General features: G+C 42.5%; 2 protein-coding genes across 4 annotated transcripts in view; one reads left to right on the forward strand and one right to left on the reverse strand.

The window, feature by feature from the left end:
• Positions 1-21,909, forward strand: part of B3GNTL1 (UDP-GlcNAc:betaGal beta-1,3-N-acetylglucosaminyltransferase like 1) — a 113,848-nt gene extending 91,939 nt beyond the window's left edge. The window contains exons 9-13 of the mRNA XM_032706574.1: positions 4,231-4,366; positions 13,784-13,852; positions 15,091-15,165; positions 18,034-18,121; positions 19,716-21,909. Coding sequence (XP_032562465.1) covers positions 4,231-4,366; positions 13,784-13,852; positions 15,091-15,165; positions 18,034-18,114 — 361 coding nt within the window. The 3' untranslated portion in view covers positions 18,115-18,121; positions 19,716-21,909. The remainder of the gene's footprint in view (positions 1-4,230; positions 4,367-13,783; positions 13,853-15,090; positions 15,166-18,033; positions 18,122-19,715) is intronic.
• Positions 19,138-27,875, reverse strand: part of TBCD (tubulin folding cofactor D) — a 116,907-nt gene continuing 108,169 nt past the window's right edge. For 2 of the 3 annotated variants that reach the window (XM_032706570.1, XM_032706572.1), the window contains exons 35-39: positions 25,145-25,234; positions 24,123-24,210; positions 22,779-22,888; positions 19,942-20,032; positions 19,138-19,504 (exon numbers count right to left, since the gene is read on the reverse strand). In XM_032706570.1, the coding sequence (XP_032562461.1) occupies positions 19,493-19,504; positions 19,942-20,032; positions 22,779-22,888; positions 24,123-24,210; positions 25,145-25,234 (391 nt within the window). In that variant the 3' untranslated portion in view covers positions 19,138-19,492. The remainder of the gene's footprint in view (positions 19,505-19,941; positions 20,033-22,778; positions 22,889-24,122; positions 24,211-25,144; positions 25,235-27,875) is intronic. The other variant, XM_032706571.1, reaches the window with a different exon arrangement.

Below are 27,875 nucleotides of genomic sequence, written 5' to 3' on the forward strand. Positions count from 1 at the left end.
CCAAAAATAGGCAGGAGAGAGGAATAGCGTAACATATTCCTGTACAGCTGAAGTAAAGATGAGGTCAACTGCATTTTTATCTTCCATACTTGCATTTGGCACTTCAATTAAACATGGAAACTAATGACCTCATTAGATTCTTGAAAAGTAAATGCCATTAACATTGATAGTCTCTGTCTTTCTTAATAAGCTTTTCATGAAAAATAGGCCACAATGCAAACCATGCCTCAGCTAATGACCCGTGACCTGAGGATGAACTGAGACATTAATAGAACCTATTAACAGTGTAAATGTAATAACTCAGTGGGACGATATAGTCCAGCAATTAATAAGTTCACATGAAGTTCAACAGAACAACAACGACAAAAAAATATCAGTTTATTCACCGGCGTGGCCAAAGTTCAAACAGGATTTATTTCTGAATTTCCTTTGGACTGTAAGGACCTTGAATTCTGTTCTTCCAGCTCTCACTGTGATTAAAAAGGTCTCTGTTCTTCCACCTCTGGTTTATCGATCAGGTGAGATTCACCTGTAATCCAGAACTCTCTTATCCTGCCATCAGTAAAAAGCCACTGGAAGGGGCTGTTCACTTGGGCAGCTCCTCTTCCTGCCTGGTGTCACCTGAGCAGTGTGGGGGCCAGTGTACAGAGAGAAGGTCAGATTTATGGATCTATAGTGTTACTGGGGATGGCAATCAATGCCTAAAATTCCAGTACTGTTTAGGACATTGGGCTTGTATTTCTGCATTTCTCAAGTAGTTGTACATCTGTCCTTGCTCTGCTGATTCACTTATGTAGCCTCGCTGGGGGAAGGAGGGGAAAGGCTCTCAAACAGTACGGTGAGGTTTGACTGAGCTCAGACATTAAATCATCTTGCTTTTATTGTCACATTATCTTTCATTTCAAAATAGGAGTAGAGCAGATGTTTCTTGACTCCTGTGTTCAGTCAGGAGGTCACCACACATTCTAACAGAGCTCCATTGTTGCATTGCTTGGGTAGATGGTCTGGTAATAACTGTTTGGGGCTGAGGAACACACGGCGTAGTCATTCTCACCCACTGCATGAATACCCTCATTTCACTCCTGCAGAAATTTGGCTCCTCTTCTTCCTTCCAGACAACATAACTGATGAGTAGTGAGAGGCCACGGCAAGTGAGAGCTTAGGAAAATTATGTAAGCCTCAAGGATGGCTTTCCAAGTGGAAAAATGCATACTTCTAACATTTCTTTTGTGAAGATGTGACAAGAAAATGAAAGAAATGGGGAAATAATGTATTTCAAGAATTAGGGACATAGGATATTAGGATATGGGAGCAAACTTGATCAGTGAGAAGAATTTTATCCCACCTTCTGGCTGAGGAGACTCTTGTGAGCTGAGTACAGGCTCGGAAATGCTCCTAAAGGCTACTGCAAATTGCTTTCTCCAGTCCTTTTTGAGCTGGGTAGGAAAAGCAGCCTTGATTTGGGGTGATGTGGAGTAATAATACCTCCTAGGTGTTGCTGGTGGCTATGAATATGTAATAATGCATAATCTGAAAATAGCTGTGAGAATCCTCTCCCGGCAGTGGTTTGTCCAACTCCTGCATCGTTTCAGGCGTTTGCTTTAATCATCCTTTGCACGTTGCTGCAGCTCCTGTCTGCTGCACCTGCACTGGCTCGGAAAGGGTGGGAAAGTGGCATTCCCTTATCCCTCCAGGCAGGAATCCCAGTTATCTGTTCTGGAAACATCAAAAAATGTGGCAAATGAGGCGAACTGGAAACCTGAGCGGGGGGAACCGAAACTCTCCCTTGACACCCCCTGAGCATCTCCCACTTCAGTGTGTGAGATGCTGAAAACAAAGGTGAAGTCTGTGAGTGTCACTCTGAAGTTCAGTCACAAACTCTCCCCTCAGGCCTGTATTTATCTCTGCTTGCACTGTTAAAAATATTTTGGGGTTAACTCTAGACTGCAAAGTGTTCAATATAACTTAATTTTTTAAATAGAGAAGAGTTCACACAATATGGCTGAGTTGTAAGTTGTGAGCATTGTCATCAGAATGCCTCACAGTGATGCAAGCAAAACTCACAACTGGTTTCATTTTCACAACCCAGAATAGGTGCTTAAGAAAGCTGTTTATTGGTGCTTAAATGAAGCTGTGTGACAGTATTCTTATGTTTGAACAACGCTCCAATTAATTTGGAGTTTGATAACTTTTATGTCCTTTTATTTCTGAGTGCAGTTCCCTTACAGATTTTGACCACTCACACTTCTCAAAATAACATTCATAGGTAAGATGGGGCCAGTAAATCTGCTTCAGTCTGAAATCTTCTATTAACAATGAGATTTGAGTTTTACCTGCATAGGGACTTTTGTGGCACAGAGGCTCCCATCACCTGGACATCAAATACTGTCTGGAAGAGCCAATACTGCTGTGCTGGGATCTCCATGACAATTAAAAACAATTTCTGTGTGCCTGGAGGTAGATTGCAGTGTTTGCACTGCAACTAGAAATTGGTTGATAATTCTATTTATGCCTTGTATGGTTGCCTGGTTTTTAATTTTGCTTTCTGAACATTGCAAACTCAAGTGGAAAAGAAACTTGCTGGTGTCACTCAAGCCAACAGAACAGGTTCTGAAATACCTCTGGAATGTAATACAGTGTTATCCTTCTGAAGTCACATTTCAAAGGAAAATCACTTTTAAAACTTTTCCATTTACGTGCAAAGCAATAATCTTTCTTTTTAGAAGTGAATAGAAGCTCTAAAATCTTTAGTAAAGCGATACTGGAAAAATACTTGACCTTCATATTTGGTTCCTTTAACTTTCCTTCTGGGAATATATTATGCTCTAATGAACACGGAAAAAGGCAAGTGTCAAAGGATGCCAGCAGCAGTTCAAGCAGGAATGCAGTTTGTGGTTGCATTAGAAGAGATTTGTGATCAAATCCAAGAGTTTTTTCCCTCCATTAGTTGAAATGCTGGTGCACAATCATCATCCTCCAAACAGGGGGGAGGTTTTACATGGACTGGCTGTTGTGCTTGGGTACATTTATTTGTGCATGAAGCCCTTTCCAAGTTACCACACCAGGGCCAGTGATGAAGTGCAAAGCAGGATTTGGCTTTGCTGAAATGAAGTGAATTGCTGGATCTAAGGAACAATCCCAGCAAGAGTCCCTTTGCCTGAGTGTTATGAGGGTTTTCAAACCCATAGCTTGGGGCTGTGATGGAATGATGGGAATAAGCAAATGGAAAAACCCATTTGAAGAAATGCCTTTAGAAAGGAGACACAATTAGGTGTTCATCAGAATTTCCTATGAAAGTTTCAACTCAAGGTGCCTTGTTCAGGAGATGTAGGTTAGGAAGATTCATTTGTCAAGCCATAAATTGAGAAAATCAATGTATTCTATCAAGAAAACTGTTTGTTAAGTCTGAGATAAGTTATTAGTTAATGAATATTAAATGAACCCTGGACAGAAAGCAGTTGTTTTGAACAGCAGGCAGTTTCCTTTAATCCACTGTAAATGATGCAGTCCTAAATGTTCCTTTATAGGGTGGAGCACACACACACACGTGGGAAGTGCTGTAGTTGTCAAAGTGAATTTACCAGTTGGGAGGAAAACAAACTGCTTTCCTCTTCTCTTTGAGAACCTGCCTTGAACTTACTGAAGCTCTCAGTGGGCCCTCAGTGTTTAAAGCTGTTGGCTGTTCCAGAGCCATGTGGTTCATCATTTGGTATTACTGTCACAGTTGTTTACCTCAACCACTTGGCTTAAATTATCTTGTGGAACTTATCCCAAAGATGAAGACATGAAGGTGTAATTGGACACAGACATCTGCCAACTTGCTTTTTTTTTTTCCTGGAGCATGTTTTAAGAAGTTTTATGAGACATATCCCTTCACCCAAAAAAAGAAATATAAAAAATTTCCGCTGCTCTTTGTTCCTTGAAATGCAGTTTCTTATGAAAGTCGTCTTCAAATAAAGGTACAGTCACCTTTGTGTCACTGCAGAATAATACTTTGGAACTTTTACAATTAAATCACTAATAATAAATAATGTTTTGGTGTGATTTTTTTTGTATTATGTGAATCACTTCAGTCAGGTTTACATGTAGGGGAGTGTATGCATATAGGGTAATAATATATTATATTATATTTATTTTATGTCTAATAATATATATATAATATTATTATATAATATATAATCATGCTAAAAGCTTCACAGGTCAAAATCCACCCTTTTTCTAACTCTCCAGGGGAACTATCTGGGACCACCGAGTCAGATTCCTTGAGGACAGAGTCCTGAGCTCCTGGACATCATTCACCATTTGGAATGCTGGCAAGCAAGGCAAGAAACTCTACAGAAGTTTGTCACCAGCTAATAGGAAAAAGGTGAGCTAGTAAGTGGGTAAAAAATGTACAAACCCACTTCTTCTCTTTCCTGTGCCACTTCTGACGTAATGTAGCAAATTTCTCATCAGATACTTTGTCCAGAAAAGTACTAGTTGATGATTGATGTAAATTGGGGCAATCCTTAATATTCCAGATGATGTATTTCTTCTTTTAAAATGCCATGTTACTTTATTTAGAGCTCATGGTGTGTACTGAGAGCAACATGCTGGTAACTAAGTGCAGTAGTAGGTGAGTTCCACTGTGTAGCAGTGTCTGGTCTGTAGTAGCCAGTACTCAGGGTGAGCAGAGTAACTCTTTATTTGGATGGTGTGATGCTGAACTGCCTTGTTCAGGCTCATTCATACGTATTTCCCAGTTCCAAAGTGGATGCTGGACAGGTCCCTGTGGGATGTTGATCAGTCTGGTCGGCCCTGTGAGCAGTTGTGCTGTGACTCCCTTTGGAAAGCTCGATTGCCAAAAATCGGGGTGAGGAGTGGGGTGAACAGGCAAGTGGAAACTGTTGCACATGACTGTCCAATTTACAGTCAATTGAAAATGTGGAGGTTGCTTATATTTGGCAATGGCAGACATTTCTCAGGACAGATTTGTCTGAGACTCCAAATACCTTATTTTTATAGCATTTTCTAGTGTGCAATAACTTTTTGTTAGATAAAGGCTGTAGGGCTGATGTCAGATGACTGTTTCTTATAAAGAGCCACAGAACATTCATTTTATGGCTGGATGTGTTTTTCTTTTCTTAAGAATATGGATGGGAAGACAAAATGACAAATATATATATAAACCTGATTAATGTGGTGGCCCTGAGACCACACACATCTGAAAAAAATAGAAGACATTTGTATACACATAGTTAAAATTACTGAATAGACACAGGAGACACTCAGTCAGTCAATGCACAAAGCAAAAATTGAACTGAATTTCCTGCTTGATGTTCCAATGCCGTTCCAAAGCCATCCCTCAGTCATTGCCATCACATGGCAGGGGGTGAAAGGAGATTAAATGCTGTGTGTCCCCAATCAGTTGCTTCATTCAAAGAGGACAGACCTGTCCACTCAATGTGTTACCTTGGCCATGCAGTGCAGTGTGATTTTGGGGGGTTCATGAAAATATTCTCTTTTGTTAGTATTTTGCTGAGCACTTTGAATTCCTGACTGACTGACCAGCAACAAACAATTGCACTCCTCTGTCTGCAAAATTAGGGGAATTAGAAAATAAGCTCTAAGGGAAGAGATGGCAGCTGGTCTGGTAGATTCTTGAGATGTTACAGTAAAAATAGACCATGTTGGTTTGTAGCAGTGTTGCATCATTTTAAATGTGTTGGTTTTTTCGTTTTATTTTGTTTTCTAGCTTTTTTTGTACCCAGCCAAGATGGAGATGGATGCTGAGATAGAGCACCTCTCCAGCTTTGGGTTACATCTGTAGGTGACCCATTCAGGACTTCACATCACACAAACACTTGAAGGTGTCACGGCAGAGACGATAAAAAGGGCAAGAGAAAAATAATATTGTTGGGGTTTTGCCACTTTCCTGCCAGCAAACCCAAGCTCAGCTCTCCTGCAGGAGGGAACAGCCTCCACTCCCTGCACCCCAGCACGGGCAGTGTGGTTCCAATTAGCTGGATCCTGGTGTTCCTTCCAGCTGACCTTTCCATAACGTTTGCTTTGGCAGAGCTCTGGGCCCTGATGCTGTTTTGCTTCTGTCAAGGTTACAACTGCACATATTCCAGTATGGTTTGGGTTGATACTGAAATATTGCACTGAGCATTAACCCATGAGTTACTGGATGCTACTCCAGACACGTTCAGGACGTGCCAGATGCAGTTGCTTGTGCCAAGTGTGACTCATTTTGTACATGTCCTGCAGAAAACTACTGCTAAATGCAGGCACAGTGATCCCTTTTACCTTATGCAGAGTAATCAGACTTCACCCCCTGAGTCTGATGTGTTATCTGAAGCATTAAGAGGTTTTCTCAATAACCAGCAAAGATAAATGGCTTCAGAGAAGGACTTGTGTCATCCCAAGTGAGAGCAGAGGCTAATTTCTGATTAAATTATTGTTCCCTATAGTGATTAAAGCACTAGTTCTGTGTATCTGTTCAGGCTCATTGTGATTTCTGTTCTAAATTCGTGGCTTTTCCAAAAGTGAGATCCTAAGTCTGTGCAGCTCAGTCAGAGCTGACACTTAAATGATGTCCTCATGTTTCGTGTAAGTCACTGGCAAAGGGCTGTAAGTAGTGAAAACATCTCACTTCTCCCAGAGCTACTCAAAGGATTGTGCTGCTGGAGTTTCAGGAAATAAAATCATATAATTTGCAGTAGGTAATTGGTGGCAGTTTTAATTTTATTCTAAATTAATAACAGTAAAAGGTCGGTAGAGAAACTCCATGTTCTACTTTCCCTCAAAAATCCTTCAGGTATTTTGTGACTAATCTGCAACTCTTGCCAAAGGCTCTAAAATCCCATATGAACAAAGGTTGTAAATAGTTGTTGCTTCATCCTTTCCAGCCCTAAAAACAATAAAATACTTTTCCTGTCTCACCCTTTCAAGACCACCTTAACAAGATTTAAGCTTTCATATATTCTGTTAATTATGAGAACACTGGAGATTCAATATCACTTTGAATCTACAAGTAGAATCTCATGTTGTCTTGCAAATGGAGGGCCTGGGGTATGAATTCATCAATTATGTAAAATTGACACCTTTAAAACCCAATTCCAAAGCCCCTTAGAGCAAAATATGATTTATTACATCCATACAATTACCATTTTCTCCTCTTAAAGGTCCATTGAGTAAAACAGTGTCGTCTTAAAAGGTCCAGCACCCTTTGAAATGCAGGTAAAATTGCCAAAATTAGCTGTAAATTGTAATTAAATTTATTTAATTTACCCCTCTAAACTTAATGTTAATTGGTTTTATAATTAAAGTCAGTTTAGGCTCTTGACAATGTCACCTGTGCTCTGTTTGGCTGTTGCTGCATCCTTTTATTGAGATTCAGAATTTCATTAGACGTCCTGAGCCTGACTTTGGTTGGACTGTGGAGTCACAGCAGGGTGTTTTCTCAATTGGCACTAAATACCCGAGGGTAGATAATACCCCCTCAAAAAACCTACATACAACTTGTGTCATTTTGTAATTCTGAAAAAAACCCCACCCTAAACTTTACTAAATCTTCAGGAAGAGGATTAATGAGTTTGAACTGTCAAGCTGAGGGTGTGTAAAAAAACCCCATCTTTTTCAAAAGAGGAATGTTTCTAGTATTTTTAGAAGCTGATAAACAAAGTAATTGCATTTCTTGTGCTGACTAGGTCTTTGTGGGATGTTTGAAAAGCACAGCTCTGTTTCATGCCAGACAGCATTGTTTCTTAGAAAACAAAATTTAGGCAATTCCAGGAAGCAGCGGTCTGGGTATGTTCATACTCAGTAACAAATTATTGCTTTAGTCTGTTTGGAAAACAGTGTGAATTTGAATTATGGTTCTGTTAAAAGACAAAAGGACACCTCAGCAATTCTCTCTTTTCCTTCAGCCATCTGTAGGGTGAATATTAAAATGATGCTTTGTCTCCAACGCGTTCAGGCAAAAATCCAAGGCTCAGTATTTTTGCTAAACAGCAACACACGAAAAAAATTATTCCACTAGTAGGGATTTTTTATGAATTAATTACCATGATCTCAGTATTCTTAGGGAAATTCTGCTTCCTGGCTGTTCCCTTCTTGATTCACACCACTGACAGTGGTTCAGTATTAGCATTTCTGCAAGAATGAAGTCAAACAGACCTTTTTTTGTTTAAAACACATCCGTCGTGTCTATAATTTCCAGCTGAAGATGGAAACCAAATGTTTTTTGGGATGCTACATGTGCCTGGAGGGTTTTCTGAGCTGTCTTGTCTGCTCTTTTATTCTCCATCAGACTCCAGCTAAAAGGAGAACTTCAGCATTAAGGTTTTGTGTCATTTCCGAGGGCTGAAAATAGGGCTCAGATGGCTCACAAAAAAAGCAGGGAAAGGATGAAATAAGCACCAACTAATGAGTGGCCTGGAAACAGTGCTTTACACAGCCAGGCTCTGAAGGTTCTCTATGACAACACTGTCTGCTGGTGGCAAACTCAAAAGCTTCAGAAAGTACTTTGAAGGCCCTTTTTCCTGGTTCAGTGACCACTTAAAATCATCCCTCGGTTTCTCTTCACCTTTTTCCAAGAGCAGCATCACCAAACCATGTGATTCAGCTGTGATCCTTCACAGAACTGAGGAATGTCTACGTTTTGTAGCATTTTAACCACTCTAAAAGTACATGAATGGCAGCAGGAGAGTGGAGTGGGGACATGTAAAAAAAAAAGAAACGGGGAATAATATCACACCCACCTTGACTGTGGAGTGAGAAGTAGAATGGTCATGAAAGTGAGTTAAAAGCCTCCAGAACAAGGAGAGACAGAGATGAAATGTGAAAGATTTGGTTAAAGCCAGGTATAAAACATCTTAAAATGATGTGAGGTAAAGTAGAGGCTTCATTTTGGACTAGAGTAAATAGTTCAGGGTGAAATATGACCAGGAAAGCTCCTTGCTCCTTCCAAACGAGAAGATGTGCTTTTTGGCAGTCTCTGTTTTGCCAGCACAGAGATTTCACACCTGAAACATTCCTGGCATGACTCAGGTAGGAGGAACCTGCTCTAGAGAGATGAGACACTGGCAACAAGATATAAAGGCAGGTGTATGTTGTATGGAATAAGGAAAATTCTGTGTGTCCAGTGTTCAGCAGCTTATTTTGCACGCTGGGTTCTGGTGTTCACATTCTCCTGAGTGACTTTGCTATGGATTATGTGCAGAGGGGGAAGCTGCTGCTCTCCTCAGTGGAACAGTGTCTAAATGGAGCAATGAAATGCATGCTGGGGATTTAAAGATACCCACAGCTTCTGTCCTGCTGCAATGCTGAAGAGGTGAAATAAAAGCAGCTCCTGATGCAGAGAATCACTCAGCTTGTGGCACAGAGTTGTTTGCTGGTTTCTGGAGATGTTTATGCCTCTGCCTGTCTCTTGCTCTGTTTGCCATTAGCTGTATCTATTTAAACTTGCATTGTAATGCTTTCAGTTGCTTTGTTTTGACGTGAATGGCCAGAATTGATTTCCCTTTTGCAGAGATGTATATTAACGTGCTTCCGAGGCTTTCTGCAAGCTGGAATGGAAGAATTATAAATAGAAGAATTAACAGGGTCACTGGAAGTTTAGAACAGATGGAGGATTGTGTGAGATATGGAGAGAAAGGAGTAGGGAAGATCTGCTCCTGTGGGATTTTGGAGAGTTTGCAGGTTGTCTCTTTGAAGGTGGCTTTTATGAGAGCAGCTGAAGTAACGAGGAGGGAGAGGAGACAGTGAACAGGAGACCATTTATTGAAAGGCTTTTCAGTTTTCTATCACCTTCTACTCAGTTATTCACTCTCCCATGTAAAACTTGCCTCTGGGATCCTCCCAGCTCAAACAGACCTTGAGAATGTGCTGTTATTCTGTTTTCTTGCTTCCTGTAAGTGATGCTTACAGAGCTAAAGCAAAACACAGGTGAAAATAAGGTGAGGGAGTAAAATCCTGTGAAGATCATTCACCATAAAAGGACATCACTGTGCTGATGAAATCTTTCAGTTTTTCCATTAGGAAATCTGACTGGACTGGGAAGTGTGAGGAAACATTCCCTGCAGTAGAACAAGTCACTTGGGAAACAAACAATTAATTGTAATCATAGCAGAGCTCAAACAGGCAGGTAGTCACACCCCAAACCCACTCTGCTGTCATTCCTGGTGACATTCCTTGTCCTTCTGAGACTTCCTTGGTTGTACATTTGGAGGAGGATCAATCTGCTGCCCATTAATCCTCTTTTCCCCAGGGAGGTCTGATGGCCCAGCCTGGGTGTCCCTCTGTGTTTATGAGGCAGATCCAGCCAGAGAAGGGCTTTTATCTTCCTCAAACGTGTCTTCCCCCAGCAGAGATTGTTTTTGAGTAAATATCTTATCTTTGGAGCTATGTAAACTTTCTCTATGAGGGAGAAAACTATGTCTCCTTTTTCCCTTACACCATTGTTAATGGATGTTGCAATCCATATTTATACAAATTACAGTAATTCCATAACTTGTCTATAACAGATACCCAGCTGTGTCCTCCAGTTTTGAGCTGAATTAGCAGTCTTTTTCCTTTGTTTTGGAATTGTACAGATTTTCATACAACTGATGTTCAAAACAAAAATATGTAATAATTTATATATTTTGCTAAAACTGAAGTGTGATATGAGGACTCTGCTGTAAGCTTAAATGGTGTCACACTGTCAGAGGCATTGCCAAAGAGTCATTTTGCTAAAAAGAGGGAAGAAAAACAGCAAATTGAGACTGTTTTATGGCTTTATAATTCATAGGTTCCTCCGAGGGAGGCAGGAGTTCATGTATGGATAGATGGTCATCATAAAAACTACAAGAAAGAAGCCCATTAATGCAGGAAAATAAATAGGTAACTCTGGGTTTATCCTGATAGAGTATAAAGTAAATAACTCACATAAGCCTGATGCCCTGAGTTCTCCTTATAGGATAAACAACTGTGCCTAAGTCCTGTATTTAGACTCCAGACGTGGCTTTGCTTTAATTGGAAAATAAATAGCGTGTGTCAGAAAAACAGTTGACTTAGATTTTTGGCCACCCACATGGTGAACTGCCTGGCAGAAAAATTGCCCATTCAAGTCTGACCTGTTTTCCACTACTGTAAATATCAGATTTTAAGCTGACTGAGTCCATTGAGAATTACAGAGGGAGAAACCTCAGTGGGAACTCGGAAGAGGGTTCGAGTTGTTTCTATTTTCCAAGAGAAATTTGTCACAGACTCACCTGTATTATTTTTTTCTTGGAGCTGCTCTTCCCAGTTTCATGTGTGGGATGTTCTGGGGAGTCAGGATGGAAAAGGCACTTGGCACTTTGAGTTATGGCCCAGGGTGAGAGGAAGGATTGTGATTATTGGCAGTTTAGTGATACAAGAACTATCTTTGGAGAGAAAGTATTTACAAGGGCAGGTAGTGACAGGGCAAGGGGAAATGGTTTTAAACTGACAGAGAGTGGATTTGGGTTGGATATTGGGAAGAAATTAATTCATGTTGAGCAGAAGTCTAGGCACCAGTCAGGGTTTCTGTTAACTGTTATAACACACTGGAGTTGAACACTGTGACACTTCCCAGCACAGATCTTACAGCTGAGTTCCCAGTTACTGACGGTGAAGTGTAAATAGAATTTCACTTTACCTTGTGTCATGAGCTTTGGTGTTTTATTTTGGTTTTTAATGTCTATAGGAGCATAAGCAGCTGAAAAAATATCTTCAATTACTGGAAGGTAAGTCACTGTATTGGACAGTGTTCATCTCTAGAACTCTGTTGGGTTGTCAGTGAGGGAACACCCTGCTAAATTTTATTATGTTCACAGCTTCTAGGACAGTAAAACACTAGTGGTGACAGTGAGATTTGCAGAATATTGGAGAATTTTAAAGGTGCTTAACACACCTAAGGAACCTCTTTCCAGTGGCCTCTACTTGCTTCCCTTCATGGACATATTTATATCCGTGTGTGTATGTACACATGTAAATAGGATGGGTAAAGGAAAACTTGGGATGTAGTTTACTGTGCTCAGGTCACACCATCTGATTGTTCAACTCCAATAAAGCATTACAGTGGGCATGGAAATAGGGCCAGGGGTGTAAAGTGTCATCAATTTGTGGTTAAGAGGAAAAAAAAGCTCCCCTGGTTCTTAGCCTGTGCTTGAAGGAGCTGCCTGTGTGTGTCACTGTCTGACCCAGCTGCACCAGCCACAAACACCTGGGACAGTGTCCAGTAATTTCCTAGTTTTGCCCTGAACTCCCTCTTTTCTTTTTATTTCCATTATAATGCCTGAAACAGGGGTGTAAAGTGTCCTCAGTGCAATCCCTGCAGCAGGATCATCCAGAGCACAAGTCTGGATCTGCTGGCCTGTGATGGGATTCCTTTAGTCACAAAGCTCCACCATGAACATTTAATGTTTCCTTTCCTTAATGTTCTGATCTTTATTTCTTTTTGTGCCTGTTTACAAGAGGCCCATTCCCCAGGTCTGAATGTCTCCCTCTTAAGTGGTTCCAGGGACTATCCCTGCCCACCTCCTCCAGTTTATCAGCTCATTTTCCAGATACAGTGGTGGTTTGCAGCCCTATTTGTAATCCCTTGATACTTTTGTTTGCATTCTCTTTCACTGATGTTTAATGAAGGAAGTGATATTATGGTATCAAAAAACCCCAGTGTTTCCCTCTGCACAAACAGAATGAGGTCACTTTAGGTAAAAGAAAACCATCTTAATCACAGGAAGAAAATGTGTGAGAGAGATTTTAGACACAGAAAACAAGCCAGGCTTTTGCACCCTTCTCTAACTTAATAAATTAATAAACAGCTGTTTGGCTTTTCAGATTTTCTCAGCAGTAAGTGTTGTTAATCAATTTTTAATGGAGCAATTAAGAAGATATGAAAGCTGCTATCCAGCTTTCAGCAGAATAATTGATTTCTGTAAGACCTCAACTGTCTCCACTGTTCTGCTTCAGCATAAGAGCTCCACGTAGATCATCTGAATAGACCCAATGGGAGGCAGAGGAAGACACAGCTATGTTTATTTGAAAAAGTCTTCCAAAATGTTCCAGGCAACCTAATGGCTCAAAAAATAAGACCACTGTGTATTTTGGATGGCAGGCATTTATTCTGCCTGCATATTTATGAGGAAATAAAACACCATCTAAAATATCTGGCACCTCGGGCTGCAAATAATGTTTCCATAATTCCAGTAAGAATAACCAAAATGAAGCAGTGATTATATGTGTTCAAACACCAAATCTGCTGAACTTTTAAGTTGAAAAATACGAGTCCATATCCATAGGAATTCCCAAACTTGGTGTGTTGTGCCCTAGAATTGAGGTTGGTATTGCCAGAGCACCCAAAGCAGTGGTACAGCACCACTGTCCTGGGGTGTCTGGTGGTACATTCTATTCTGCTTTATTATATAAAAGAAGGTTTGTATTATCTTGGGTGTTTAGTGGGAGTGCCAAAATGTGGAGACTGGTCTCTGGTTTTAGGTTTCTCAGCACGTCGCTGAAGATGAGGTTGGTGATCTCACAGATGTTCTCTTGCACAGTCAGTGGCTTTGATCACCTGTCCTCGTGCTCCTGAAAACAGAACATGCTCATAAACAACTGCAGAGTTTGCCCAACTCCTTAAGGTACATCCAGAAAGGATTTAATAAATGTTTAAGCTCTGTAGGAGGCCCAGGGTGTGTTGCCCTATCCCTGTGTCCATCCCATGCCAGCAGCATTCCTTCCATGGTTACACTACAGGGGAAAGCCTGCTATGAAATGCTCTGTTCCTCTGTTCCAGGTCATTGCCTTTTGTGATGTTGATGAAAAGAAAATAACAAAAGGATTCTACACTTATGAGGAATCTGAGGTGAGTTATGACCTCTCTTGTGTTCCTTATTGTGACCTGGAGTGTCCTGGGAGGTGTGATGAAGGAGTATTTCACTGATTTTAAGTGTTATATAGCAACTCATTTTGGTAAGGAGGCTGTGAGAGAAGACTGGAGGGCTGGGGATTGACACTGGAGTCCAAACTGGAGCCACAACTATGGGCCTCACACTCACTGCAGTCAGTTTGGAAAGACAAAAATCCATAACTTTGAATGGATTCTGAGGATGGGTAAAACACAGTCTTCACTGACAGGTTTTTCTTTTAAGTGGGAGTAGAATTTGGTTTACGGTGGATAAAAGGGAAGGCAACCCTCAAAATAAAAAGGTTTTGAGCAAGTTATCTTGTGAATCAAACTACCCTGAGGTTGCAAGATCCTCTTGTGTGATGGGAGTAGGACTGAGGGAGAGTGGAAGGGCAGGAGGGGCCTCTCCTCAGGTACAGCTTTTGCTTAGCCTGGAGTAACTATCCAGTCAGGTTCTGTACTGGAAGCCAGGGAGTGCATGAAAGAAATTGGGAATCAGGATTTTGGCCTGCAGTGCTAAGGACTGCCTGCCTACCAGTGTCAGTATGATTGATACAGATCCTGGGCATTTGTCTTCCTAAGATGTATCCATCCTCTCAGATCAGTCATAAAGAAGGTTGTGCTGCAACCTGTGGTGAATCCTTAGGAAATTCTGCAGCTGGGATCCATGGGGAAGTCCCAACTGGGCACAAGCCATTCAGTGACTTCCATGGGGAGGGAAAGATGCTCCTGCATCTCTGCTCTTTTGCTCTGATGCTCTCTGATGGCACAGGAGCTGATGTAGCTCACTAAAGTGGCAAAAAATTAATCCACCAAAAAAAGAAAGAATGTATTTTTGGGGGGCTAGGCTGTTGAAGCTGCATACCTTGCAATGGGATCAAAGAGGGGGTTGTTTAGGGAAGAGCTGAAAGCTTGGAGGTAGGGAAGAAGTAATGGAGGAGAGACCTGCTCCTTTCAGCAGCAGAAAGCTCCAAATTCAGATCTGTGTGATGTGTAACTTCACTCAGAGAAACACAATTCACTGAAAGGTGATGGCACAGGAATAAGGGACTGAAATGCCAGTCAAAGGAATGAGGGTGGGACCAGCTGCACTGGTCAGCATGAGGGCTCACAATAATCTTTTCCCCTTTTAGAGTTTAGCAGCTCCTAAAACCAAGCAAGTCACCTGTGTGTCTCTCTGCTGCCTTTTCCTGCAGGAGAGACCAAAACCAAAGGTCCCTGTGTGTCACTTCAGAGAGGCAGCTCCACCTTTCATCATCTGTGTGAAGCTGGTGAGTGTCACCTCTGCTTCATCTGCAGCAGCAGGATTTGCTCCTTGGGAAAATGAGTTTCTGTTTGCTGAAAGTAGCTTCTCCCAGAAGCTTCTGCCATGCAACTGAATGGCTTTTTTTTTAATCAAATTGATTGTGCAGGGAATTATTTCAGAGATTTAAACCAGCAGTATTGGGTAGAACTAAGAGTAAGGAAAGGTACAGGAGCTTGGATCTGTTGTACTTCGTTGCCCAACACCATTATAAACACAAATGAACATATGCACTCAGCCACCTGCTCTCCTTTAGTCCTGATATTTTGCAGCCCCATGTATGGCAAAGGCTTTGGTTTTTAAATCAGACCTTAAAAGCCTTTTGGCACTGCCAGTTCTGAAACATCTTCTGTGCCTGACTGTGGTAACTTATTTCAATTGGTTTAATTGATCTAATAACACAACTAGAAGATGATAAGCAGCAGTTCTTTTGCTGTTGTAACACAGTGTATGGGATAACCCAGAAGCTTTAAGGCAAAATAGCAAATGCATTCCAGTTGCAAACACTAGTCAAAAACTCTCTGACAGTAACTAAAACCTGCAGCTACACACAAACACTGACAGTTTTAACACTGGCCTAGATCTGTTCAGAGATGGATTAGCTGAATCTCATCTCCTCTGGTACAGCCTGCTTGTAACTTGGCACTCCCACCCTCACCATCAACTCTGAGATCATAACCATGGGTTGTAAAGCCAGACTGAAAGTGCCTCAGGGCGTTATCATGTACTCTTGGTTGATAAAACTCTTGGATCAGCAAGTAATATTACAACTAATTGAATTTTTCGTACTACGTACGATTGCGGGTTGAAGTCCCCAGACAAAACATCTGTGCAACCTGTTCTAAAGCACATTTAATCTGGGAAGCCCTTACAATGAGACTATTATACATCTTGTCTGAAAATTCTGCTCCATGACTTCAGTTGGGATTTCAGTCTATTTTTCCACTGAGCACTTTCTGCTTGCTTATTCTTTACCAACCCAAGTTTATCCCCATTCTTCTTCTGAAGGAGGTGTCCTTTAAGGGGCTTTACTGGCTTTTATTTTGCTATTCTTGGTGGGGGATTATTTTTCATTTTGATACAGACAAAACCTGCATGTTTCTGTGCAGCTCTAAGAGGGTGATGCTGGAGATTAGATGTGTTTATTAAGTGGGTTGTTTACAAGAAGTGACTCTGTTGGCCACGTCCTTGGAGCAGTGTTGGCTTATTTATTTCTTCAGGCTTTGGTACCAGTGCAAATCCTTCTGGATGAAGCAGGAATCCTCTGATCTTTGCTCAGTTTGCATTTTATAGTGGCTTCACAAAGGGCTGGAGCTGGAATTCTGCTCTGTGTGTGTGTAAGTTTGTGCTGAGGAGGATAAAAGTGTGGCTGTATCTGGTCAGAGCAGCCACTGCAGAACCACTTCACCCAAGGGCTTGTGCTCTGGGTTTGCTCTCACTTGGAGGTAAAAGCAAAATACTTAGAAAATGCTGTATTGTGCCCTGTTTTGGCTTGGATTCCAAGGGCTGGAAATGAAAGGAGTTTGTATTTTTCTGTTGCAGCAATTAAAGTAGTGTGATTGTGTAAAGTTTTCAGAAAATTTGCTGTTAGACCAGTTATTGTGCAGCCCTGCCTGGTTCTGCCACCTCTCAGTCCTGTGCTTTAGGAATGAAAGATTTCTGTTTAACTTTCCCACTTGACTTAGCATCTGGGCTCTTTTATATATTGTTTTTTAACTCTTCTGTAGAGCAGCTTCTTTTTCCAGCAAGGTAAACACTACTGTTCCATACCCTGTGTGGAAATTTGGGTTTATGGAATTATTAGTGGAGGCTAAAGGTCACATCAGGACCTTCATTTCTGAGGAGAATTCCCTGTTGATGTGAGTGGCAAATTCTGCAGCTGGACCAGTTTGGCATGTTGAGAATCATTAAATGTCTTTGACATGCTCCCAGTGTGTCCAGGGGAAGCTGGATGCACAGTCCTCCATGGGAGACAAACCTTCATTCCTAAACTCAGGTTCATTAAAGATCCCAGAGTAATTTTTTTCTAAATCCAATTCTTCCAGCCAAGTCTAGCATTCCACCTTCTTAAATTCCACAGTTTCATTTGGATTCAGTTTTGTAACTTCCCATCCTAAACACGCTCACAGTGGTGTTTTACATTGTTTAAACTTCACTGGTGCTGCTCTGGACCAACACAAGAACATGAGCAATTGTGTTATCTGCCTCCTCTGGTATTGTCAGCTTTAATTAGGTTTTTGGTTTGGTTTTTTTTTTTTTGGTGGCATTCCTGAAGCTCAGTAGGATTAAGGGCTCCAGGAAGACCCCAGCAGAAATGCTCAGAAATGCTGAAGTTGCCAAGTTTTCTTAGTGACATCACTGAGGTTGCTCATGGAACAAACCTCCCCGGTTCCTGTCCCGATAACACAAGTGGGGGCTCAAAAGGAAACACCTTTAGCTCTGCAGAGTATTTCAGTTGCCTGATGAAAGGTTTGTTTTATCAGACAAGCTAATCAGTGCTCAAAATCCAGCCCAACCACTTGTTTTGTCAACGTTGGCCCATTCTCTGCCAATGCCAGCATTAGGAAACAAAAGGAGCAGAGCTGGGCTGAGCAGCTACAGAGCAGCACAGGAGTGAGCTGATGATTTGTCTGATATCCCCCCAGACTGATTTGAACACTAACTTTTCAGCAGACACTTAATTTTTTGAATGGAAACGTTTCTGAGCTTTGGTTTATTTGTTTAGTTCTGGTAATTGGATTTTCTTCTGCGGTCTGAAGAACTAAATTACCCAAACTTGTTACAACCTGAAATGAATTTGTTTGATTGATTTAATTCTCTTGTTCTTCCCTTGCAGGATTTGACAGGTGGAGTGTTTGAAGCAAACCTGGACATGCTGAACCTGAAGGAAGGGATGGATTATTATCACTTTAACTAAACCCAAGGTGAGGCAGTGGGACTGAAGCTGTGTTATGGGTGCAGGAAGACCAAAGTCTTCAGGGGTTTAGAATTTTTTAGTCATTTGTGCTTCATTAATTTACTCTTTGGGCTGAGTAACCCCTTTCTAAGGGAGGTCATAGTTACACCACAGGTAATGCTGTGTGCTCACTGCATATCACTCAGTTTGACTTTAAATTGTATATCTAATTTAAATACCCACCAAACACAGCCCAGAGGGTTACCAGAGCACTGTCACCACAGGGAAGCCTCAGGCAAAGCCTGAAGCACTGGAAGGTTTTTGTCACACACTGCCTGGAGCTCTCACCCTTTCCCTGCTCCCAGGAGCAGCTGCTGGTGTTTGCCAAGGGCTCTGCACAGGGGCAGGACTGGGATTCAAGGGGAACATCCCTGGATTTGGGGCTGTGTGAGCAGGACAGCTGTGTCTGTGACAGCACCTGCACAGCTGAGGAGGAGGAGGATGGAGGCTCAGGGTAAAGTGACAGTAGGCAGTGGAGTTGGGTGGCTCATGGGTGGCTCTTCTCTGGAACTGAACCAGATTTTAGAGACTGGAAGTCAATTGTAATTAATATCCTAAAAGAGCAGGATCATCACATTTGCAGAGACGTGTCTATAAACACACACAGCCCCTGTTCAAGTGCTGGGAGAGAGGGATTTAATTAGAGCCATCAATTAACAGTGTAATTACAAGAACATGTGGCCTTTGCATTTGCCCTCCCCATCACAGGAGTCTCACTAAAGATCAGTGTTGGAGCAGTTTCATTTTACAGGGGTAAGAAATGGGCTGGATTCCTGGCAGGTACTTGAAGAACTGATTCACCTCTAGTCTTCAGTAAAATAAAGCTTGATCCCTAAAGCTACTTTACCACAGAAACCATTTGCCTGAATTAGTTACATAAAAAGTAGTTAAGAGAGGCTTTAGCTGAAATGAACCTGGATTTTTTTTTTTGTTTGACTGTGGCACAGCAGCAACAGATTTCTCCACTTGATGAAAAACCAATGCTTTAGAGAGCAGTGCAGCAGGTCAGGTTTAATACTCAGTGTGTGGACAGCAAGCACAAGCTCTGTTCAGTTGAGACATACAAATCATTGACATCAGAACAGACAGGTCAGAGTGACAGAGCATGACAAGAACCTGCCACATAACAACATTAAAAACTGCAAACAGTGGGTTTTGGTTGCCTTCCTGTGGCACATCTGCACTGTGCTTTCAGACAGGCTCTGCCTCTTCTGTCCAGCAGTGTCCAGCTCAGCTCCTGCTGAGCTCCAGCGTGCCAGGATGCCATGGCACAGCCTGCTCCCATCCCAGTGGCACTGGAGCCACCAGCTCCAGGTACAGACCAGTGGCTGCAGCTTCCTCATGCTGAACTCTGCCAGAGAGAGAGGAAAAAGAGAGGTCACAGGGAGGAGATAGGCAATTCCAAACTATCTGCATTGGAGTGACATGGGACCTACAGTCTGTCTCCCTATGAATGTATCCTTTTATATCCCATTCTCCCTCTCAGGCAGTGCTTTGCACAACACCTCACATCATGATCCTGCTGGTGCAAGTGGGAAGATTATGTTTTTTCCTTTCTCCAGGAAGGGCAGAGGAGCAGTGTCTGACCATCTGTGCTGCATCATCTCCCTGCTGGGTGGTGTCTGAGATGTCCCACTGCCAGCCTGGGATGCTCCCAGGGAATGAGGCTGGAAGGGCTCAAGGCAGCAGCTTCGGCCACTCCACGTGTTCTGCTGCTGGCTCAGGACACCCCTCCTGGTGCACAGGGACACCTCCACGAGCAAACACCCCCCTGGAGCACATTCCCACCTGTACCTTGGACACCAGCTGAGGTTTGGGCACTTTCAGGAGGTCACAGAGGCAGTTGCGTCTCTCCCTCACCACGGGCAGTTCTGCTTCCCTGGGGGAGGAAAGGTTTGCCACTTAATTCACAAATTAAAACCTGAGGGTGCCCATACTCATACACAACATCTTAAGTGATCCATGTTACTACTGGATTATGATGATCTTTTCTGCACATTTCAAATTCTGTCACATTTTAAGAATAATGAAACATTTTTGTACCATCTTAAGCCAGATAACCCATAAATACACACCAGGTCTGCAACAGGTAACCAGTTACTACTAAAGTGTCCAAGACTATTCTTTTAGAGTTTTATATCAAAAAAAAACCCCAGCACTTATTCATACAACCCTTTAGACTACAAGTTCAGTAATTTATTCTCTAACATTACTGGATTTGGAGAACACTCTACACTCTCCAGAAGCTTTGTCCTGAAATAGAAAAATCCAAACCTAAACTATGTGAGGCTTTTAAAAAAGTTTCTGAAATGGCATCATGTCCATGAGATAATTTCCTCCAGAACTATCAGTTAAAAAAAGGCCCCAAATGCCCCAAATCCCTACAAGCAGAATTCTTTTCCATGTGGCAGAATCCTGTCCCTCAAACTGGAATGCTGGGAGGCTGCTGGTCCTACTCACCAGGGCAGGACAATTATGTGGGTTTTCTGAAGTAACAACTGTAAATGAGCAATTAATTACAAATTTAACTCTTGGCACATAAACAGAGTCCAAAACTACAGAGAAAAAGCAAAAAAAGGCAAGTCAGAAATAACCTGAACTTTCTTTTTTTACACCTTGGACAACGTGTCTTGTTTACTCCTGGAAACCTTCCTGTGGCTAAACAACATGTATTATTTATAGAGTAATTTGTTTAAAATCTGCATGACACAATTGCATGATAAACTCTCTGTAGTCCCAAAAGGAACAAATGTGTGTATCCCAGTAATTACCATCTTCCCCCAAAATGAATTCTCATTTGGCTTCCTGCTCTTAGTGCTTGGTGTAATTCAGAATTCAGAATGATTATTTTAGCACTGAGAGAGCTTGAGGATAACAAGCAGCTCACTCTGACACTCAGCAACTGCTTCAAATCTCTTCTTCTGTAAACAGCCCCAATCTACCAAGATTAAACAATTAAGTTTTGAGTAAACGAGCTTTGTCTTTCATCTCAGAGCAATGGCCACACTGCAAGAGGGTACTCAGGGCCTGCTCCAGGCCAGAATAAACCAGGCACACCCTAAAAATGACAAGGTGAAAACACAGTCTGGAGTGGTTTTGGGGGGAACATTTTGCTTTGTTGTAGTAACCCCTTTATAAGCAGAGCTGAACTACCACTGCTGTTCCTGGACTTCTAATTTTGGCCCTGTAACCACCCCTTGGTGTCAGCAGCCATCTCGTCCTGCTCCAGTAATTGTGTTAAAATTCTTAATGCAATTTCTGAGCAAGTCTGCTCTTAAATGCAGGTTTCAAAAGCGAGCACTGAGTCACCCCAAACACAATCCTAAACCTCCATGTGCAGTTAAACAAGGAACTGTAACCACAGGCAGAATTGCTGGTAACCAGTCCTTCAAATCTGAGGCTGTTGCTCTAATTTTGCACTGGAAAATTCAGAAAAAGAGCAGCAGCCATCCTTCACAATAACAAACTTAGTTTTCTTTTCCCAAATATAAAGTTATTTAAGCTCCAGCACAGAAATAAACTGGAAAGTACATAAAAGTCAAACAATGTAGCACGGAGTCTGCAAATCTGTGATCCAGCCTGAAGGTGTATTTGTTCTTTGAACTTGTTTGGGATAATTTTATTTCCATGAAATGTCAGTGGAGACAAAAAGCCATTTAATATAATGACTAAATAAATTATATATATTTTTATATATATATCTGTCTGTTCTCTTGTATCAACTGTGCTGTGTGGGGCAGCAGCCCCATGGCCCAGGTCTGGGACAAGGGAAAATGTTTAACGTGGCTGCAAAAGTAATAAACTAAATAGTACCATAGAAATCCATGTTCCCTCAGATCTCCAAGCCCTGCAGCCCTTTATCAATCTGCCCAGGTGATGATAATGCTCAATGCTAAAATATGCAGAAAGGGAAAACCCAGTGCCAAAATGCCAGTTCCCTGCTCCTGTGACAGTCCCCTGCCCTAAAGTCACTGTCCTGTTCCAGTGGATTGTGCTCATGGAGAACAGGACCCTCTTCACCTGCCCTTGGAAGAAGCCAAAGGTGCAGGTAAGAGTAGGTAAAAAGATGAGTTACATTCTATAAAGTGGTTGTTTAATTCATGCCATCATGTGCCTGGGAAACATCTAAACTGTTCCAATTCCAAATGTTTGCTTGAATACAGCACTTGTAGCATGTTGAGTAATTACATTTCATGGGAGATTTGAGCTGTTCTGCTAATTCTGTTGTTTTCCAGCTTGCAGAGATCCTTCCTTTCCCCAAATCCTGCCATAAATGCCAAGAAACTGTCTGTGCAGTTGCAGTTTGACTGTTTGCACAGCCCTGTCTCTGTTTCATGGAAAACTTCCAAGATTTCCTCCCTTTTTATGCTGTTAGAAAAATATAGGTATTTTGCCTTAACTAGTGGTGATTTTACACATCCCATTTTCAGTGGGAGAGTGAATTGGATAGTCCTTTAGAACAGAGGAATTCCTTGCAGCAGTGCTTTTAAATGCATTAAATAGACGAACCTACGGAATCATTCCTTACAGCTTCCTCCCCACCAGCTCTCAAAGGCATCCATCAAACTTCTGTTCATTCAGAAATTATTTCAGCTCTTATTTCTGTCTGGCACAGCTGCACTTACCAGTTGGTGTCACTGAGGATGGCCATGACCTCGTCCATGATGGCAGGATCCACCACGTCGCCGTAGGTTATCAGCATCTCATACACCTGGCTGGCCGTGGTCTTACGGATCTGTGGGGAAAGGGGCACAGGCAGAGTCAGGGAAGCATCCACAATCCATAGGGAAGAGCCCAGTGCTGTCACTGGGACTGGTCCCTCACACTGGCTGTCATGTTACGGTGGCCACTGAGTCCACTCCTGCCCCTGACAGGGATTTGCTGCAGGAAGGGACCTTGTGGTTGCACCTCAGGGAATTCCATGTCTGCACCTCAAAGAATTCCTACAGTTTCTCCCTAAACCCTTCAGTATTTCCCATCTGGAAGGCCACAGCTCTGTCTCTCACAGGGAATGAATTCAAACATGTGAGCCTGGCCCAACTGGAACATTCCTTGCAGTGACTCACTGAGCCAAAGTCTGGCTCTAACTTTGTTTGCTGCAGGCTCATAAAACCCACTTCCCAGTCTGGAGATTGGAACAATCAGCAAAACTCTTGGGAAAACTGCTGGGAGATGGCATCAGCCTGAAACCTGGCATCAGCCTGTCCTGCTCTGGGTTCTGGAGCAGTTCATGTGCCTGTTCTTTTTCCAGAGCTCAGGTCAGCAGTGACATTGGAAGGGGGCACACACAGAGCTGGCCAGGCTGGCTGCTGAAGCACAAAGGGTAGAAAGATGCTAACTGGAAGACAGCAAAATTCCAACAAAACCAAATTTTTTTCTCTTGACAAAAGCCTGATGGCAACCAAAGGAAGGCAAAGGAATTGTAGCGTTATTTCTGGACTAGAAGTGCCAAATTAAACTGCCCCATCTGTAAAAACAAAACACATTTTGTGATGTAAAATACCCATAAAATGTGAAACTGAAATGATCTCTCCCCATTTCTTACATTGTGCCCCTGCAGCAAAGGATGCCTCATGGAGCAAATAACACACAGAACAAATTTCTTTTCCTTGAACCACAGCTACTCCTGTGTTGCTACTCTCAGAAGTATCACAGAACTAACAGTAATTTATCTCCTTGGAGCTTTCAGCACTAAATGATGAGCAGATCTTCCCTGTGCTGGGGGCTCTGTAGCAGAAAGAAATGGCTGAGCCACCTGCTTTGCTCCCAGTTTAACCAGTAAGGCCTGGAGGTGGAAGGGCAGCACATGGGACACAGCCAGGGACTCTGCAGGGACACTTGAGAAATAAAACCTGTTGTTCTATACATTAATACCTGTTAAAAAGAGTGCTGCTTTAATGCACTCTACATTAGTTTTTATTTGTAGTTGAAAGAGTAAATGGATAATATACAAAGTCTTCAGTACTTACTATGGGAAAGGGATGGCAAAGGAGGAGAAACAGCTGAAAGAAAACTTTCTCTCTCATGTCTCCTTGGAATTGAATCAGGCCACAAAACCTAGAAAACAAATGAAGAAGACCACATCTTGTGTTATAAATGCACAGGTACATTTTGAGGATCAGGATGAAGTTATACTGGGAAAAATGATGGGAGGGGGAGCTGTGCTGCCCCCAGGAAATCCCAACTCCCAGTGCTGTGGGAAAGCAAACACTGAGGGTGAGCCTGGGAGGTGCTGATGGGTGACTGGGCTGCCCCAGGCTGTGCCAGGTACAAATGTGGGGTTAAACTTGAGCAGCAGCACCAAAATCTGTGCTAAAAACCACCTGTGAAGCAAGTTCTGCCATGGACAGTGAGGGCAGAGGGAAGTCTGGGCATGGAGGGGGCAGGTCAGGGGGAAACACAAACCAGAGATGGACTATGGCTCATTTTGAGCTGCCTTGCACTCTGAAACTGCTCCCAGTAAAGAAATAAAAGGACAGCCAATAAAGTCATTGCTTGACACTGCTGTGGGATGATTTTGCCAAGCTTCTGCCACTGAACCTGCTCTGTCTTTTCCCCTCCTCTCCTCACCCAGCACTGTCCTTCCCAACTGGGAAATTTTGGTTTTGCCCTCTCTGCTGCCTGAGCTGAGTGAGGGCTTTTACCCTAATGCCAGACACTCATTTTGCAGATGTTTTCAGTGCACATCTAAGATCTAACCAATTAATTATATATATATTTGCCATTGGCACTGTGTCAAGCTCTCTACAAAGAAAAAGCAAACGATTCCCTGCATCTTTAGGAGTAGCAACATTGTAAAAGTTGTTTCAACTTTATCAGATCACGTTTCACCCCAACCACCCAGAAGTACAGGACACTCTCACAACCTTTGCTCACATGTATTCATGTGCATTTTTCATTTGAATTCCACATGAACTAGACCTAGCTGTTACATCTGGTGATTTAAATATCCCTCATTTTCTGTGGGGAAGGATTGATTCCATTGACTCACACTCCTATGCTGGAGCGAAGCTTCCGGATGTCTTTGGATCTTTTGATCTCTTCTTTACAGAGGGTGAACAACTTCACTGGGAAGGGGTGGCTGGAAATGGGAAAGAAAAAAAAAAAAAAAAGGTGAGCAATAGGTTTCAGTAGAATTTCAAAGATAATTTAATGACTGTCAAGATGCCAAATTAACTTTCCAAGGCAAGGAAAGAAACACTGTGGGGTAGAAGGTGCTTCCTCCCCAGGAGCTCATCCTGCTGTGGGAGGCCTTTGGTAAAGGAGAAAAGGGAATTTGGCCATCATGTTACTGGACCTTTCAATTTTTAACCTGTCAGGGAAGAAATTACTATTAATTATTTACATTGCTACTACCTGTGTGCTCAGGAGTGAACTCCTTTTAGCCAGAGGGATCCAGTCCATGCAGGATAACTGGCTCACCGTGGCTTGTGTTCACACCAGAGCGTGGTACAATCAGCAATGCTCTGTCAGGAATTACAATATCCCACAGCCAAATAGCAGTTATTTAGTCTGTGTATCATTGTGATGCCTTGGTCATTCCCTGAGGTCTCCAACCAAACTTCACATAAAAGGGGATGAATGTTGTTCTTAACTACTGCACCATTTCAGAGCCGAATTCCTTCAGTGATTCCAGACAACGTAATTAAACACAGGGCTCACAGTTCTATTACGTGGACGAGCCATGGAGCCATCTTTAAATATATTTAGCAAATTCTTTTCTTTTTCCACACAGTCTGGGAAACGTGATTCTCACAGCTCTTTCCCAGACACTCGTACAAACACAAGTACTGTTAGTTATTCCAAGGATCTATTAAAAAGAAGGAAAGAGGGACTAATGCTTTTATTTCAGTTCAAATTATTTAATCTTTTACTTGCTACACTCAAGGCTGAAGTGCCATAGATGCAAGAAGAAACTATTTCATATTTGTCTAGTGAGCACAATTACTCCTGGGCTGCGTATTTTAGAAACCTCCCTGCATTGTGTACGGAAAGCAGAAAGCAAAAATAGTAACATTCATTTTCTGCTACCAAGTTCAAAGCTGTGGATAAAAACTCCTGAAGAGAGCTGGGTACTGTCACCTGTTGAAAGGCAGAACATTTAAAACGAGATGTTTCCAGGAGTACCAGGATGTTTTGTTAAGGTAATGCACCTTGTTCTATAGAGTTTTCTGACAACAGTTAGCGTGTTTTAAGTACTTTAAAAAAATTCTTAGCAGAATCCCAGCATGAACTGAAAAATGGTGACTTGGTTAAGAAACTGAACAACAAACCATGGACCCATCAAGGTAAAAAATGTGAGAGTGACAGACCATGAATGAGTCTGTGTGTCCACAGGCATGGATTTCTCTGGGTGGGTGAGGGAACTGCTCCCTGAATGCTGAGGTGTGTTCTGTCTTACCTTGGTGCAATTCCTTCTCCTCCCACCCCCAATTACACAAAGACCCTGTGTAGACAGCTAATTACAATCCCTGCAGTGCATACCTGGCTCTCAGCACAGACCAGGCAATATAGTGAATTAGGTGAGATTTAAACCAGTTGAACAACAGGGACATCACTGGGAAGTGGAGCAACAAAGAGACCAATTGGAACAAGAGCATCTGGAATAAATTTAACACACGAGCAGCATTTTGTGTTAAAAACAGATGCACTTTCCTTTCTGTCAACTGCCAATTCCACATTTGCAATAACCAAACCTAACCTATGTGTGATCTCAGATGACTCAAATAGCTTGGCCTCTGTAAAGGAAATTGAGAAAATTCCTTCTCCTGTGTGGGCACTGTGCCAGCAGGAACAGTGTCGGCGTCTCGGGAAAAGGGATCGGTCTGAAGTCTCTGCATTGATGTAAATTGGGCACACGTGGTGCTGCCAAAAAGTGCTGGTTCTCCCTCCTCCAGGTGAACTGGGTTTCAGCACTGCCACTCGGTGGCCCTGGCCACTACCAGATCTTTGCTTTATGGCTTGTTATGCAATAGCAGTAGAACTGCTTAAAAAAAAATCCACAGGAGCACATAATACATAGAAATCACCAGTTGGAGATCACACACTACCTTACAGCACTGCAAGATCACCAGAAAAAATACAGAGAGAATACCTGAATGCTTCTGTTGAATATGTAAAATACATCCAATGAGAAAGAGAAATGCCACTAACTACTCCAGAAAGCATTAGACCCTGAATTGTCATTCCAAAGCTGTTCTGTTCGTGTGGCACTGGTTATTAGACCCATCTCACTGTGCTCCTAAGGAGCCAACAATCCATCTGGGCTCTGGGCAACCTCAGCATCTCTGGTGATCACTCACCCCCTGGAGCAGCAGAACTCTGCAGCCACAGGAGTCATGACCAGTGCCAGCTTTGCCAGCAGTCTCAGCTCACTGTCCTTTGTCCTCCCTGTCCTTGTCCCACCAGCAGCATGAGCTGACAGGTACCTCTGTGCTGGGAGAGTAGCCACTGTGAGTTCAGAGCAGTATTTTTGAGAGCTCAGTTTCAAGGTGTGCCCTTTGCCTCCAGCACTCCCTAATCCATGAACATTCCCTGCACTGTCACGGGTGCAACTCCACAAATTGTACAGAGGGATGGGATCAGGAAGTTTGGGGTTTATGACCAGGAGAAGGAAGGACATTGCAGCTGAGAGCTGCTGCCCTGTTGGGCTGGGAGGGCACATGGGGCAGGGGGAGCAGCAGGTGAATGATGCTGCAGCATCACCAACACTTTGGTCCAGC

Source organism: Chiroxiphia lanceolata, chromosome 19 (genome assembly GCF_009829145.1).
Source record: "Chiroxiphia lanceolata isolate bChiLan1 chromosome 19, bChiLan1.pri, whole genome shotgun sequence".
NCBI classification, from domain to species: Eukaryota; Metazoa; Chordata; class Aves; order Passeriformes; family Pipridae; genus Chiroxiphia; species Chiroxiphia lanceolata.